The following is a 16,434-nucleotide window of genomic DNA, read 5'->3' on the forward strand; positions in this document are numbered from 1 at the left end:
CTTCTTCTTCTTCTTTTTTTTTTAAGTTTATTTCTTTATTTTGAGAGGCACAGAGACAGTGTGAGTGGGGAAGGGGCAGAGAGAGAGAGAGAGAGAGAGAGAGAGAGAGAGAATCCAAAGCAATCCAAAGCTCCTCTAAGAGGAAGCCAACCTCATGGGTTCATGGGGCTTGAACCCATGAACTGTGAGGTGAGATCATGACCTGAGCCAAAACTCAGAGTGAGACACTTAACCAACTGAGCCACCCAGGCGCCCCAGATCTTCAAGATCAATTTTGACTATTTTCTACCACCCTTGGCCTGCTGGCCCCTCACTTTGCCTCCCGATGGGCCGGCCCTCTGCCTGATGGCAACCCCCACTGCCCCTGCATGGTTAACGTCAACCCATCCCTCAAAGAGCTGGCTCCCCACTCACCCCTTTCTGGGACTGCACCGAGGTAGTGTGGCCGGACTCCTGTGGCTGAGCCCCAAGTCAGACTTCTAGGTCTGAGTCCCTTTTACAGGGTGCGACCCTGCACAGGATTTCTCATGCCTCTGGATTTGGTAGAGGAGATGTTTCACCCATCACTTCACGCGAGAAGGAAATGAGGACTTTTACGAGCAGCACAGGTTAAGGCCTGGCAAGTTCAGCCTCCGTCAGTGTTACTGTTCACCGTGGCCCATGGCGAAGAACGTTCCCTGCAGAGCCTCCTTCCAGACATTTCTGAGCCCCTGGAAACTTGCATCCGTTCTTCCAACTTCTCTTTCCCATCAGTAAGGGGGTAGCAATAATTCTTAAGTCGGGACAGATATCTAATCTGAAAACTGGAAATGAACTCAGAAAGAAACGTTCAGCTGGCCTCCCTTCTGGCCCAGACACCCTGGAGATCTTTAAAGAGGAAGTCACTGGCCCAGCTGACTGAGTTTACCATTTCTCTGTCTAAACCACCATGCACCCAAAGCTCTGGTCCAGTCTCAGCCCCTGTGAGCAGAAGAGAGGTGAGGAAGGAGAAAAATGGCAGTTTCTATGTTTATGGTGTGGATTTTCACCCCGGTGCTTGGGCAGGAGATATCCAGGTTCAAGATGGAGGAAGCCACAAGCTCCCTCTCCAGTAAGGTTTTCTCCACCTGCTCCCTGTCCTCACCACTCCTCCTGTGACCGTCAAATAGCTGTGAGGCATTACACAACTGTGAGGAGACACCATCGGTGGGAAGGAACGTAGGACGTTGGTACAACACGGGGCTTATGGCATCTTGGAGGCAAAATCATGACTTTGTTTGGAACATAAATAGACTCCCAGCCCATGGATATGTTTAGTCCCAGTGAAAGTCCCCCAAGATTTTCCCAGCCAAAATGTTTTAGTTTTAATTTACCCTGATGGGTCCCCTAGGGGCCAAGGCCTAATGGCTATGGGGCTGGGTGACCACACAGTAAGAGCTCTTGATGTTTAGGGACGAGAGGAACGTGGGAACCATTAGCCTGGTGTCCAGCTCTCAGTTGACATTTGCAAATGGTGATGAAGGGGACACTTCCGGCACGCTTGGTGAGTGTACATATTAGCCAAAGGGCTTGGTAGGTCAGCGTCCATACTCTGGAGGCTCAGGGTATTGGTTGTCTATTTCTGGTGTAACAAATCGCCTGAAAATAAGAGAAACATTCGAACACAGTCTCTATGGGTCAGGACTGAGGTCCCATTTCCTTGCCGGCTGTCAGCTGGGGGCCATCCTTAGCTCCAAGGGGCCTCTGTCTGGCCCTTGGATGCAGACCCTCCACATCTCGGAGTCAGCAAGACCATGAGGAATCCTTCCTCTGCTTTGAACCTCCATGCCCTCCCCTTCCGCCGCATCCCTTCTGCCTCTGGCCAGCGAAGGTTCTCTGCTTTTAAGTGACCGTGTGATTAGATCGGGCCCCGAATAACCACTCTAGAAATCTTCCTCTATTAGGGTCCCTGACCTTAATCTTACCTGCCAAGTCCCTTTCGGTCATGTAACAACCTATCCATAGGTTCCAGGCAGGTGTCAGGGCACAGACGTCATTGCAGGGCCATGGCACAGTCTACCACACCCCACAGTGACTTCTGTCCCACAGTGAGAATGCTGTCGGTGATTCTGACAGACTCCAAGCTGGGGAAATCGGAGCTCTCCTTCGTTCTTTCAAAAAGCATTCCTCGAGCACTCGCTGCGTGCCAGCAACTTTCCCAAGTGCTCGGGATGCAAAATGGACATAATCCACTAAGAGAAAAGGGAAAGAGGAGGAAGAGAAAGAGAAACTACTTCTGTTGCACGTCTACGATGTGTCAGATGCACTTCCTGCGTCTTCTCTAATGTTCAAGGGCATCCCACCGTACAGATGAGAAAACTGGGGTTCAGGGGTTCAATAACTTGCCCAAGGTCATCCAAATCATCCGGCTGCACAGTCAAAACTCACACCCTCTTTCCCCTCTGCTCCTCCCGGTTTGAGACATTCAGGACATGCCAGTCCACAGAGGGGAACACAATGCCTTTGGGGACCAAGCGTTGGACCCTCCCACCAGGGGTCACTTCCCTCTTCCCCCAGAGGGCGAGGGATCCCTGGGGGGTTTCCTGAGGCAGCTGGAGGGGAAGCTGGCTGACCTGTGGTCCCTGACCTGGACGTCCAGAGTTCTTCTGAAGAAGCCAGGAAGACCATGGTGATGGGCGGTCTCTGGGCCCTGCAGTCTCCTCTGGCCGAATTTACATGTTCTTGACTGTCCAGGTGCACTCCTTCCTCTTTTTAATGACCCAGTATATTTATAGCTCATCCTTCAAAGGGTAATGAGCTGTGGGCTTCAGTCTTCAGACTTGTAGAGAACTGGGAACAAATCAGGTGCTTAATACACACTGTCGAGCAGAGTTAAGAAGGGCCATGGCAGAGAGCCAGAAACGTCTAAGTAAGAGGCACTGCATCACAAGAGAAATTCACCTCTGGGACGATTACTGCTCTTAATCATGACAATCCACCTCTTGAAGAGTTACAGCTTGCCTAGTGCTTTCCTGTGCCATCCATGGATGTCGATTTACTTACTCCTCACAGCACCCTTGGAGGGGTGTCGATAGAGGCATTTCATCCCTAACTCAGGAGGTGCTCAGAGATGTTAAGGAACTGGCCCCGAGACCCAACGCTGGCCAGGTGCAGGCTACAGGTTCAAAAGCAGGCGTGGCCTCTGCCAGATCACAGCCATGGCCCTCCCCCTGGCCACACAGAGAGGCCAGCAAGGCCTCTGAGGCCAGCCATGATTTGATTGTAGCCCACATCAGCTCTGCGGTGGGCTTTTTCTTCTCCTGTTTTACAGGCAAAGAACTTCAGAAGGGCCCAGGCCCGCTTTTAGGAGGGACACCGGAAGGAGGAAGGAACAATGGTGTTGGAACCTGAGGCTGAGCGCTGGCATTCCCATGCTGCGTTGTCTCGCTCTGGGACCCCGTTGGTCCAGACACCTGCATTGGTGTTGGAGGTCACACTTGCCACCATTAGGTGGCAAGTCTCTGCCTATAGTGTGTGGGGGAGAAATTTCTCCCTATTCGTCCCCGTTGGCTATTTCTTCTGCCCGCAGCCCCGTTCCCCCAGCTCTACCGTGGCTGGCTTCAGCTGATCTGCCATCTCCCCATGAGGGGGACCAGAGTGCCCCTTCTTTCTCATCACCCTCACCTCTGGCCTTGCCACACAACTGGACTCCAAGATGTTGCTGCCGGGTGGGTGAGGGCCGGGGAGGAAGGAGGCGAGTTTCATTCAGAGGGAGGGAAGACCTAATGAGCTCCAGTTCGAATACGAAGGGAAAAAGAGGATGAGGGGACCCCAGCATCACCATAGGAAAGACCCACAGAGGCCTTAGACAGACATTGGGGCCCCATCTCCCCTTACCGAGCAGACCCCACCTCAGGCCAGCAGTCACTTGCGTAGAAACGCCTGTTGGTCATGGCCCCATGCCTGCTGCTGGTCACCTCCCTTGCCTATTTCCTTATTGTGACCATCACTCACTTTCCAACCTTGGAAAGGCCCAGAATATTGGTCTCACATGGGCACAATTGGGACGGCGTGCCGGGCACAGTAGTAGACGCAGCAGTCTTGCTCTGGGGGGGTGGAAAGTTGAGCGCCTGGTCAGGCGGCATGGAGGCAGGTCCATGGAAAGAGAGGAGGGTGGGCAGAGCCCCAGGAGCCTTGGAAGGACAGGGGACGAATGGGCATGGAACTCAGAGGGGACCTGAGGCTCCTCCCCCCCCCCCCCCCCCAGCAAGTGAGGGTGGCCTGGGCACGACCGAGGCAGCTTCTGAACATGTGGAAGCTTGCCAGATGTGGTCACACCCTCAGGGCCCCCGTATGATTGCTGGGAATAGGTTCTGCCTTTGCTCGTGCAGTGGGCGTGTCTAGAACACCATCCCCACACACCTAAGCTTAGTTTTGCTTGTCCTTTGTACCCAGCTTGGGCTCACCTTTTGGAGTACATCCTCTGGTTTGACTTAGGTGCCCCTCACGGCTCCTGGGACCTCTGCTTTCTCCCCGCCCACTGCTCTGTGACCAGCTCCTCACTTGTCTGAACGCGATTATTCGTCTTTGTGCCTCAGCACCGAGCCGAGGGCCCGGCCCGAAGTGGGGAATGAGCTGGACAGCATCTATATTGGCAAAGAAAGCCTGTTCTCATTAGTGCTCACCAATCTCTAGTTATGCGGGTCATTCATTTCTCTTGCGTCACAGGAACCTCACAGCAATGCTAGGAGAGCAATGAGTTGTCCAGATTTTCCAGTCGAAGCGAATGCCCTGATTGGCGCAGGGGTTTATTCTGGGTCATCCAGTCGCTGAGCGGCTGAGTCAGAATGCAAACTTTTGTCTGACTCCCAAGCCCAAATACTTTTCCTCTATCTCGAAAACCTGAAGGTGGTGCTTCCCAAACCTGGCTGAGAGTCATTAGTAAGGGTGGTGTAAAAACATACGGATTCCTTGAAGATAAGGTTAACAGCATAGGGTTCAAGGGCGACAGAGGGAGAGAAGAAAGGGAAGGAGAGGGAGCGCAATTATAAGTGCTGGATACAATGAGAGGCTCCACCATGCTATTATGGTCTAAACAGAGAATGCTCTAAAACACTGCACAGTTTTGAGCAACCAGTGAAGTATCATGCAGGAGAATCTCTCTGATCGGGAGGCTAGAAATGTGGCTAGAGGAATGGCCTGGGGTTACATCACAAGCCAAGAGTGTAGGGAGTATAATCCTAGCATACTGCCTGGCCTGTGATATATGTGTGTGTGTGTGTGTGTGTGTGTGTGTTAATTAAAATATATAAAATATATAAAATAAATATATATTTAATGTAAATATATTAAATATAAATATGTTTATATATTACATATATGTAAAATCTTAATATGGTAAATGAAGTTAACAGGCTTTCAATTGTAGGAATTACCCCATAGAACAAAGCATGGAAGGTTCGTTCGCATGAAGGTGCAGGACCAAGTAAACCCAAGGACAAGGACAGTAAAACCAAAGAGGAAAAGAAGGGGAGGTTTAAGGATGCCAACGGGCTCAACATTGAAGGTGCCAGGGAGGGACTGTTGGGACACGGATGGAATAAGGAAGAGACACTGTTAAGAACTGCCAAATTCGCCGAAAGAAGAAATAAGTGCCTTTGGAGATCTGGGTGGAGAGGCTGGGTGGCATTGAGGGAGCAGAACCGTCCTCTTGTCTCAGCAGGAAATCAACAGGTCTGGGGTGAAGGTGATAAATCATGGAAACAGGTGAACTCACCAATCCAGAGTCATGGGGGTGACCGGGTGGAGGTAAAAACTCTGACAAGTGGCTGCTTCCAGAGGGGATGATGGCAGGTGGGGGACACGGGGCGGTAATTCCTTAGGTACAGGTATTGTTTATTTGAAAGTCTAATTACTGAACCCTGCCTTAGACCTATGCATTCTGAAAAGATTGGAAACAGGCATCTCTGATTTTCATGTGCTCGTAACTATCTTGGAACCACTGCCTGAGGGTCTTGCATGGCCTGGGAGGAGCTGTTCCTGTCTTCCCAGCTCGCGTGGGGACCGTGGGGGAGGCCCTGAGCTCTGGACACCCAGCTGCCTCTGTGCAGGGGCTTGGGAGGTGGAGGGCCCTGGAGGCACATGTTACAACTTCCCTTCGAGAAAGTCGTTTAGCCTTCTCTCTTCCTTTAGGTTAGCTTCCAGCTCAAGAGGAAGTTGATTCAGACCGATGACTGGGTTTACAGCGAATTTCTTCACTTCCTTTCTTGATTCCTCTCTTACTGATCTTTAAGGTCACTCTGTGTGAAATGGTGCCCTGCTCACCTCCTGACTTTTCAGTGACCCTTGCTTTGGTGTGAGGTCCCGTGGCCTTCCCGATCTTTGCGGAGGGGGTGTCCTCTGGGCCGCCCTGGTTTACCTCAGGCTGGCCCGTCCCACCTGGGGATAGACAAGGACTTCCAGAGAGATCTCTGCGGTGTAGAAGAAAGGGCTGGAGCCTGGGGCCGCCATTCTGAAACCAGCAATGACAGGGGCTGGCCATGGGAGCCTGGGATGCACATCTTCTCTCTCTGGCTCACTTCATTGGGGTGTGGGCTCGGGTCCCCTTCAGCTCAAGCAGTCTGACGGTTGTGCATTGTCTTTTTAGCTACTCTTCTCTGTGAGCTGCTTCAGGGCAGGGACCCAGATGGCCTGGCCTTTGGATCCCTCAGATTTTCCACCCATAGCTTTCTCCTGGACTGGCCTTGAGTGGGCACACTGAATGGACTGTTAACTATAAGGACTTATGAACACTGCCTCACTGTTTTCCGTTCGCACACATTAGTGCCCTCAATCTGCAGGGCGGATTCGCAAAGCAGGCATTATTATTATAATAGGATGTTAAGGTGGGATGTTTTCTAGCTCAGTTTTCAAAGGCTGAGGGCAAATAGTAGGTAGTTATCCCATGCTAGACCTTCGTGCAAGGCTGACCAAGGGGGCGGCCCCATCTGGTTCCACCCACATGAGACCATCACCCCCTCCAACCATGTTAAAGTGAACGACCTATTTTCCGGGCTAATGATGGAGGGTTTGGGGTTTTGTTAGTAGCCTGGAGTGGACTTTTTATTAACAGTGAGCTATGCCTGAGGTTTGGTCCAAGGGCAGGATAAAATACACCTCTGGTGAGGGATAACAATATATCGGTTTTCTATGGATGCTGGAATTGTCACAAATGTATGGATTTCAAACGATAAAAAATTATCTCAGGGTTCTGTAGATCAGAAATCCGACACAAAGCTCAGTGGGCTAAAATCAAGCTGTCTACAGGCTGCACTCCTTTATAGAAGATGTAGGGGAGAATCCATTCCTTTGTTTTTTTCCAGCTTCTAGGGGCCACTCATTCCCTTCCTCCAACTCCAGAAATGTTGGGCTGAGGCCATCTCACACTGCTGTCTCTCACCTCCCATCTCTTGCCTCCCTCCCCTACTTTTGAGGACCCCCTTGGTAATTGTTAGTACATTGTTGTCACATTGGGCTCACCTGGGTAATCACTTTCCCCATCTTAAGGTCAGCTGACCGGCAATCTTAACTCTAACTCTGACCTAATGCCTTCTTGTGTAGCCTTAGACCTCCACAGGGTCTACGAATTGGGGAGGGACGTTATTCTGCCTCCCACAAATGGGGAGTAATAGGCAGAAATAAAAGTGCTTCCACCATTTAAGAGTAGGGTCCATTCTTTTTTAATTTTTATTCCAAGCCCTTGGGTCGAGGGCTGACTTTAAGAGTAGGGTTCATTCTTTTTTTTTTTTTTAATTTTTTTTTGAATATTTATTTTTGAGAGAGACAGAGACAGAATGCGAGTGGGTTAGGGGCGGAGAGAGAGGGAGACACAGAAGCAGAAGCAGGCTCCAGGCTCCGAGCTGTCAGCACAGAGCCCGACGCGGGGCTCGAACTCACGAGCTGTGAGATCATGACCCAAGCCGCAGTCCGACGCTCAACTGACTGAGCCACCCAGGCACCCCAGAGTAGGGTCCATTCTTGACCATGCCTTGGAATTCCCTGATGCCTTGCCCCCACCCACTTCCTCTTCCAGGGTTCTGATCTAACTGATCTGGGATGTGGTATTGGGCTTGGGATTTTGTAAGAGGCGTCAGATGATTCTAGCCAGTGGCCAAGGCTGGGAACCACTGGGCTAAAGGAATTATTCCAAGTCATTCTGCTACTGTGAACACCTGGCAGAGCATGGGACCATGCCCAGGTCTATCTTATTTCGAAGCCCCCACTAAGGTGTTGGTGGCTGAGGAAACTCCCAGGCTTCTACCCAGTAAGTATCTCGCCATTCATCTCTGCCAACTGCACTCCAGCTTTGTTGGCACAGCGGTATCTCCTTCTCTAGGGAATAAGTCGTGTTTGTCTCATCAGGTCATGGTAAGCCCATTCCCTATTGTCAGTGATTGGTCTACAAGTGGGGACACAACTCCATGATGGCCAAGGAGACGTAAAGGGAATTTTGCTGGGAATTTCTGGGGAAGAAATTTTTCCAAGAAAGGAAAAAGACACCTGAAGGGAAGGCCCTTTATACCATGCCTTGCTTTCTTCCAGCACGGATGCCGTCAAGAGCAAATGTGATGTCTGGAACTGTGGCAGCCATACTGCGGCAGTGAAGTGAGATGTCATCCACGTGCTGAAGACAGCAGAGAGGAGAGCTGGAAAGAGTCTGGGACCTTGACCAATGCTAGGACTACCTCCCTCCCGCAGTATCCTTTGGTTCAGGCACTTTCGTTGGGTGTTCGGTTCTGGCACTGAACTACCCTAACTGATCGATCCTCTAAGCAGCTTAGAGGTTACTTGAGGTCCTCAGTGCTTTCAGGAGGGTTTTGCGTAATACACAATGTCACTGTAAACGTATCTGAAGTCTAGAGAGTACAAGGAAATAGAGAAACCGGAAGACCTGAGTTGAACTCTGTCCGCCTTCTCCCCTGTATGAAATTAGGCACACCACAACCCTTCCTGAGACTCCCCTTCTACATCTGCAAAATGGGGGTGATGGTCCCAACATATGAATCAATAGTGAGTCTGGTCTATGCCCCAATGAGATGGATGTACGTAAACGTAGGACGTACCACATAAATGACAGAGACTGCTAACCAGCTCCATTTGCTTTTACTTTGGGTTAATTCTCTCTCTCTTGCTTTGTCTCCCTGTCTCTGTCTCTCTGGAGTGTGTGTGTGTGTGTGTGTGTGTGTGATTGAGAGAGAAGACAGATTTAAACAGATTTGCCTTCATAAGTGTGTCCTTTAGGGGGGTAAGTGATAAAATCTGTTGCTTATCTGGGAACCCAAAGCAACCATAATTGGGGTAATAATTCATCTCCTTTCCTCTAACCCTGCTCACATTCAGTCAAGTCCTATCAATTCTGCTTCCTAAAAGGGTTCTCAGATCTCTGTCTTCCCCCATTTCTACCCTCACGGCCTTAATTCAGACCTCATTGTCTCTTGCTTAGGATATTACACCAGCCCAGCTGGTCTTCCGTCTCCATTCTGGAACCTTCAGAAGAGAATTCTAACGTGCGGGTGGGACTGTATAACTCTGGAGCCCACCCTCGATGCAATCTCCTTTCTTGTGTTCCTCTCAACACCTGTTTACCTGTCCTTTTCTCCATCCAGAGGGCAGGATCCCTGCCTCCCTGGCAAATCAGCACGGGGCCTGGGGGAGAGAGAATGTTCCACAAACATTGGCTGGAAGGAAGTGGCAGCCTGGGATTCAAGCCTCAGGAAGATCATGTGGTTTGTCGTCCCCCAAGGATTGTCTTAAAGAAACACATCCGAGTCACCCATGCGTCACTGCATGTAGACATTTTATTGAAAGTTAGTGGCTATTTTAGAGAATAAGATGCCTTGGTGGCAGCCTGAGGTGGGGTTGGCAGACTGGGCAGGGGCGTCTTAGCAACTACAGCTACTTGCTGTAGCTCTTGGAGCCTGGCTCTCCTGTCGGCGGGTCCTCCGTGTCACTCTCTGCTGATGGACCCTGCTTGGCTTCGTCTGAAACAGGAGAGGCAAGGTTGGTCCAGTCCAATCAGGTCTTCCCCCCATGTCTTCCCCCTTGGCCCTAAGAGAGCCCAGCCTCTGACGGGCCTTCCCAATGATTGCTCAACAGCGGAGCATTTCCAGGGGACGGACATCAGATTCACCACCATCAGTCATGCCAAGGGTACAATGGGACTTAGGTTCAACAGAGAGCCACTTGGCCTTGGAGGCTAATACAGTGTTAGCCGTCTAAAGCATGTTGGGCAAGGTCCCTTCCCTGCTGAATGTTCCACTCCCATCTCTTGCCACATGAAGAAATCCTGCCATTCTAAAAACCTTCAGCCCCACCATCACCTCCCCAGGAAGCCTTCCCAGACCCTCCCTCCACTAGGCTCCCACTGGCTTGGGTGCAGACGTCCATCGTGGTGCTGGGAAAGCCAAGGGGCCATTTGCTGGATTACATCACTCACTCCCCCACTCTCCCGGAAGCTTCTTAAAGGCATTGCACTTATTTCTGTATTCCCAGGGCCCTCGTTATGATTCATTTTCTCTCCTTAATGCCTGCTCAACAGGAAGTTCTCTTTAGCAGGAAGAAGTGGTAATGCCCACTTCTCCCCTGGCTAGAAATCCCACACCCAGGCCCCTGGTGTCCTCGCCCTGTCTCTCTCTCTCTCTCTCTCTCTCTCTCTATGTATCTCTAACTTTCCCTTCTTGCCCCATCAGAACAGAAGAACCCCCAGTACTGTGAGCTCTTCATGAAAAAATGCTGAGCCGATGGCACCCTATGATTCACTGGCCCCAGTGAGCTCCACCCACGTCTGCCACCCAGCGAGCTCAGTAAATGCAGGGGGTTAACAACCCGTCTGCCCTCTGCCCAGCCCCCATCTGCCCTCTGCCCAGCCCCCTGCCCGCTCCAGCCTCCCCACCTGCCGTGGCCTTCAGAGACTGGATGTACTTGGACCAGAAGGAGCAGTCGGCGCTTTTCAGGCCCTGTCGATTGGGAAGCAGGTCACTGAACTCCTTGTAGGTCTCCCCGCCGGCACGTGGGACAAAGTCAGGCCAGGGGGTTGCAAATTCAGGGGCTTTCCTTGAGAACTCATGTGGGTAGTTGGGATTTCTGGGAAAATGACAAGAAAGGAACATCCACGAGGGAAACGTGTCATTCCTTTTGTCACTTGGGATCACTTTCCAGTTGCACTCAGTGTCTAAGGACCAGATCACACATCTTTAGGTGTCAAGGCAGAGTTTGAATCTGCCCGATCTGATGCTTAGCGCTGTGCTCTCCCGCCGCATTCCAAATGATTAAAGGCAGAAAGGCCCTGACTCACCTCACCCATCTCAGGCCATTTCTGGAAAAGGAAAGACGCGAGTTCATGACCCAGCAACATTACTCAGGACCTCACGTTACCCTCCTGTCTTTCTGAATGCTCACTTGGTCACCGTGTCCCCTTGTATCCTGGCGTCCTTGTATCTGGACACCACAACCAATCTCTAGGGGCCCTTTGTCCAAGGCCTGGGGGGGGGGGGGCGAGCCAGGCAAAGTTGTCTGCCACTTGTGAGCCAGGCAAAGTTGTCTGCCACTTGTGAGCCACCTTCCCTGTGAAGGGGATGTCATATCCTCTTACACTCAGGCGCCTTCCCACACCTGCCACCAGGTCTGACCTCCTGACATTCACCAAACAAGGTGTTTCTCATCCCTTCGACCTGAGGGTGCCTTCTTTGGGCTGGCATCCTGTGTCTGAACATCCTGCGATTCTTCCAGGCCCCATTCCACTGTCACGTCTCCAGCCATACATTTTCTAAATCTGAATTAAAAGAATTGTCTTTCTGCTCAACTCCTACAACAAACTATACCAAGTTCAACTTTGCCCTTTTAATTTGGTTGGGCTTTAGGTTTCAGACTGTGCGTGGTTTACGGATGAAACCTGACTTTTTCCCCTTTTCCCTTCCCAGGGGCCTGAGTACCATGCTAGGTGGCCAGAGCATGTCTGGCCAGGACATAAAGGTGTGTGTGGGGGGGAACCAATTTTGGAAGTGGGGACAGTGGGCATGATTCTTGGGCTAGAACAGAGGGGTGCGGGGATGCGAGGGTCGATAAGGAAGGGTCTTGAATATTTTAACTGAATATGAAAATCTAAGACAGTGCTTCTCAACTTGGGGTGACTATGTATTCCAGGAGACATTTGGCACTGAGATATTTTGTTCTCATGCCTGGGGGGAGGGGTTACCGTCTTCTCGCGGTTGGAGACCAGAGAAGGTGCTGACTAGCCAGCAATGCACAGGATGCCCTCACCACGAAGACTTATCCTGCCCCAGCATCCATAGCACTGAGCTCCGGGAACCCTGATCTCGAGGTGTCACACGCGGCTGAATAAGGGAGCACGTGACTGGAGCGTCCCTTCACCGAGGTTAATCTACACAGAGGTAGCTTTGGCTAGAAGAGGGGGACTGAGACAGGGAGCCCAGTGGCAGGTGACCACAAAGGCTGGGGGTGGGGTAGAGGGAGTTCACCAATGCAAAGTGTTCAAAGGGAGGGAGGGAGGCATGATGGCAGAAGCAGGCACATGTCGTCCACTCACCCGGATCGGATGAAGTTGGACAAGAATTGCATGATTTTCAGTGACAGGCTTTTCTCCTCCAGAGTAAACTGCCCCTCGTAGGTAGGGTGGAAGGGAAGGCCGAAGGCATACTGAACATCTGCCAGCAACTCCAGGCTGAGAAAACACACGGAAATAAGAAGAAGCAACAGTTAAAGGAATCGTAAACTTCTGGAAAAGCCAAACAACCCCAAAACCAACATTCCTCCCCATATGAAGACTTTTCTTTGTTTACGTGTAGGATTCCGTGCTTGGTTTGTTTAGTTAAGATTTGGTTTGGCCTTTAGTCCAATGGCGGCCCACATCTGTTGGCTGAAGTGGACCCAAAGCTGAGCAATCACCTCTCTGGAAACAATGCCTATGAGCAACTTTCCAAGAGAATACTCTTTGGACCGTATTCCAACCATGACGTTTGCAATGTCAATGGAACATTCGTTTGTTCAAAATAGCCTGTAGGAGCACCTGGGTGGCTCAGTCGGTTAAGCAGCCGACTTTGGCTCAGGTCATGATCTCATGGTTTGTGGGTTCGAGCCCCACATCGGGCTCTGTGCTGACAGTTCAGAGCCTGGAGTCTGCTTCGGATTCTGTGTCTCCCTCTCTCCCTGCCCCTCCCCCACTCATACTCTGTCTCTCTCTCTCCCAAAAATAAATATTGAAAAATAGTCTGTAATTTGAGTCCCTTCTTTGTGTTAGCCCTTGTTCATACGACTTATACTTGCACACCTTTTCAAGGATGACGTTCATCCATATAGCCTAGACCAGTGCCTGACACACCATTGCTGGCTGGTCAATAAATATATACTATGACTGAATTGAACATCTAATAAGCAGCATGCAGGAGAGAATAAGGATTTAGAGGCCAGATGAGACGTTTGAGTGGACTGGGCTGGGGCTGGCCTCGGGGAGACCAGCTCAGGGGTACTCGGGGCCATGGGGGTGAACCCTGGGAGAGTGTCACAGTGAAAAAGCTAGAAGGGACTTCACAGCTGTGTAGTAAAGAACTTGACTTTCCCCAAAGAGAAGTCTGGCCTTTGTACCCTGTGATCATACTTCTGTTTAGGGCAGAGGCTGATTGCAATGGATTTTCTATAAACGTGGTCACACTTGACAGTCTTAGGGTGGGGACAGGTCATGCCAAAAGACCATGTGACTTAGGGTGGGGGATATAGGCCACATGGTATCAGTGGCGCCTGAGATCAACCATAGGCAGTCAATCAATCAATCAATCAATCATGCCTATGTAACTGGGCTCTAATAAAACCTCTGAACACCAAGTTTGGGTGAGCCTCTCTGGTTGGTGCTACCTTGTGGGCATTGTCACACATCAGGAGAGTGACCCTTCCTGACTCCACAAAGACAGGACTGTGGGGCTCTGCATTGGAACGCTCCTGGGCTCTTCCTTTGTCTGGTCTGAATTCACTTCTTTCCCTGTATGATGTAACCATGAGTCTAGCAGTTTTCAGTGAGGTCTGTGAGTCTTTCTAGAGAATAATCAAGCCTGAGGGTGGTTTGGGGAGGCCCTTGAATTTGCACTTGGCGTCAGAAGTAAGCGTGGTCTTGTGTGGAGACTGTACTCTCTAACCTTGTAGTCGGCCACAGATTATCACAAGAGCCAATTCTAATTCTACAGATGAAGGAAACGAAGTCCAGAGATGTTTCCTGACTTACCCAGAGACACGCAGTGAATTGAAGAGCGGAGTCAGCTCAAGAGCACTGCCAGGGGCATGAGCTGATGGGGGGCATGCAGCCCAGTGGCACCACCCTGGGTCTGAGTCCTCCCCACTCCAAGCCAGTGACCTCTGGCAAGTTAAGTGGCCTCCCTGATTCCATGCTTTGGAGCAGGTGCATAAATACCGGCTTTGTGGGGTCATTATAAAGACTGGAATAAGGTGGCACATGTAGCAAGGACTTGAAAGGTATCCACCCTTCTACTTCCTATGTAATCACCATCGTCAAGCTAATAGCAGAGTTTCTGGCCATGGGCACAGAGCGTCACCAGTGGTTCTCATCTGTGCTGGTATGACAGGAAGATGCCCACTGGACACATGGGCTGGGAAAGGGCTCGGGCTAGCTGGCTCCCAGATACAGGTGGTTTGGGTGGAGGTTAAATCACTCTGAGGGCAGGCACAATGTTTCGTGGACAGCACGGCTCTGGCCATGAATCAGAGGGATTCGTGGTGGTTATTCCTGAGACTGGGAAGCAGGACCCTCAAGTTCAAGGGTGTAAAAGGGAACATTTCAGGCCAACAAAGCACTTTCCCTGTAGTTCCTCCCTTGCACAGGCCAAGAACTAGGGTGACCAACAGGGACAGGGCTGGGCCTGACGCCCAGGCACCTAGCCTCACCTGGGGACCTCGAGGGGTCTCAAGGGCTGGAATCCTTCCTGGGACCATAAGCACGATCGCCAAGCACACACATGGCTGACAACAGAGCATGGAGGGAACGACATGGGGCTGAGTCACTCTGCTGAGTCAGCTCTGTCACTTACTGCCCGAGTAACCCTGGATGAGTCACTCAACTTGGGTTTTAGTTTGCTTATCATGAAACACCAGACCGAACCAGCCACGTGTGAGCCAGTTCCAAGTGCTTTGACAAGAGCTGGGTAGTATTATGATCTTGGTTGTTGTGTGTCAGCACTAGGCTCCACACTGGAAGGGGCCACAGAAGAGACGGGAGACCCTGCGAGACCAACAGGGCTAACAGCACGCGGTTAGGAGGGGAACTTCAACCACAGAGTGCAGTGTCTCTCTGCGAACAGTGTTAGGCACCCCACACCCACTTAGGGACGGTTTTCATCTTATTCCCAAGCAGGGGGGCAGGAAGGGGGTAGCGACATGAATATTTATACATCCTGGCACTCAAAGGGCTAAGTCCCTCGTCCAATGCCCAGAAGTATTTGTGTACTGCACTCGGTCAAGTGCACACAAAAGCCCAGAGTCTGCGGTGGCCGAGGTCACCTGTTTACAGCCAGCTCAACTCAGTGCCTGTTTCCAGTTGCCATTTCCTGAGCACGAAGTTGTGCCAGGTACCAGAGTGGGCTTCTGACCATCCAACACTCGGGACCCGCCAAGGACATAAATGTTATCATCCGTACATTTCCCAGGAGATGACCCAGGATGCTGCCACATGCCTCAGACATGGGAGCACCAGGATCCGGAGCTGAACCCCCAGACCCCAAATCCAGTTCTCCATCTACTTGTGTGCAGGGGCTGAGGGTCACTGAAAAGTACTAATGACCTAGCTTCTCAGTGATGTTGTAAGACTCAGAGGGAAAAAGGAACACGAAGAAAAAAAAAAAAAGCCAGGAAGATAGAATTGACGGCAACAAAAATCATCTCTCCCGTAGCCACTCTTGGTAGCTGATGGGTTCCCTTCACCCCCAGTTATCTCGAGGGCCCTGAGAGTAGATGTTCTTGGAGTAATTTGCAGACTGTTTACGTTGGAAGAAACTTAGGCTCTGAGAGGCTATTTTCTTGCCAGGGCCCCACACTGGGAAGTGGCGATGCCAGACCTACGCCGGGTTTGTGATTCCAAAGCCGGCTGAGCACTGGCCTCGTTACACACCCCAGGGGCTACCCGCTCCTGTGTGGGCTGCAGAGGAACCAGGGTAGCTTGGCATTAGTAGGCGACTCCCTCTCCCTTCCGCTGCCACACCAGGGCCTGCCCCTTCCCCTACAGTGTGGGAGGGACACAGCCTGTTTCTGAGAGGTCCTTCAGGGAAGTGACCGGATGAACTTTCTGTGGCTTCCCTGAGAAATGACCACAAACTCAGTGGCTTAAAACAACACAAACATACTCTCTCATCGTTTCCAGAGTTCAAAGTTCCGGCACGGGTCTCACTGGGCTAAAATCAAGGTGTCAGCTGGCTTTGTTCC

At 51.2% G+C, this 16,434-nt stretch overlaps 1 protein-coding gene and 1 long non-coding RNA gene across 2 annotated transcripts in view; both read right to left on the bottom strand.

The window, feature by feature from the left end:
- Window positions 1–1,330: 1,330 nt before the first annotated feature.
- LOC123586761 lies at window positions 1,331–2,897 on the bottom strand. Its single transcript, XR_006706932.1, has 2 exons — window positions 1,944–2,897; window positions 1,331–1,617 (listed from the first exon to the last, which is right to left on the bottom strand). It is a non-coding gene; the product is annotated as an uncharacterized LOC123586761 (long non-coding RNA).
- A 6,879-nt stretch (window positions 2,898–9,776) lies between these two features.
- TG (thyroglobulin) overlaps window positions 9,777–16,434 on the bottom strand; it is a 253,327-nt gene continuing 246,669 nt past the window's right edge. Inside the window, exons 46-48 of the mRNA XM_045453613.1 lie at window positions 12,542–12,676; window positions 10,889–11,079; window positions 9,777–9,977 (exon numbers count right to left, since the gene is read on the bottom strand). Coding sequence (XP_045309569.1) covers window positions 9,892–9,977; window positions 10,889–11,079; window positions 12,542–12,676 — 412 coding nt within the window. The 3' untranslated portion in view covers window positions 9,777–9,891. The remainder of the gene's footprint in view (window positions 9,978–10,888; window positions 11,080–12,541; window positions 12,677–16,434) is intronic.

The sequence above is a fragment of the Leopardus geoffroyi genome, chromosome C3, assembly GCF_018350155.1.
Source record: "Leopardus geoffroyi isolate Oge1 chromosome C3, O.geoffroyi_Oge1_pat1.0, whole genome shotgun sequence".
Taxonomy (NCBI): Eukaryota; Metazoa; Chordata; class Mammalia; order Carnivora; family Felidae; genus Leopardus; species Leopardus geoffroyi.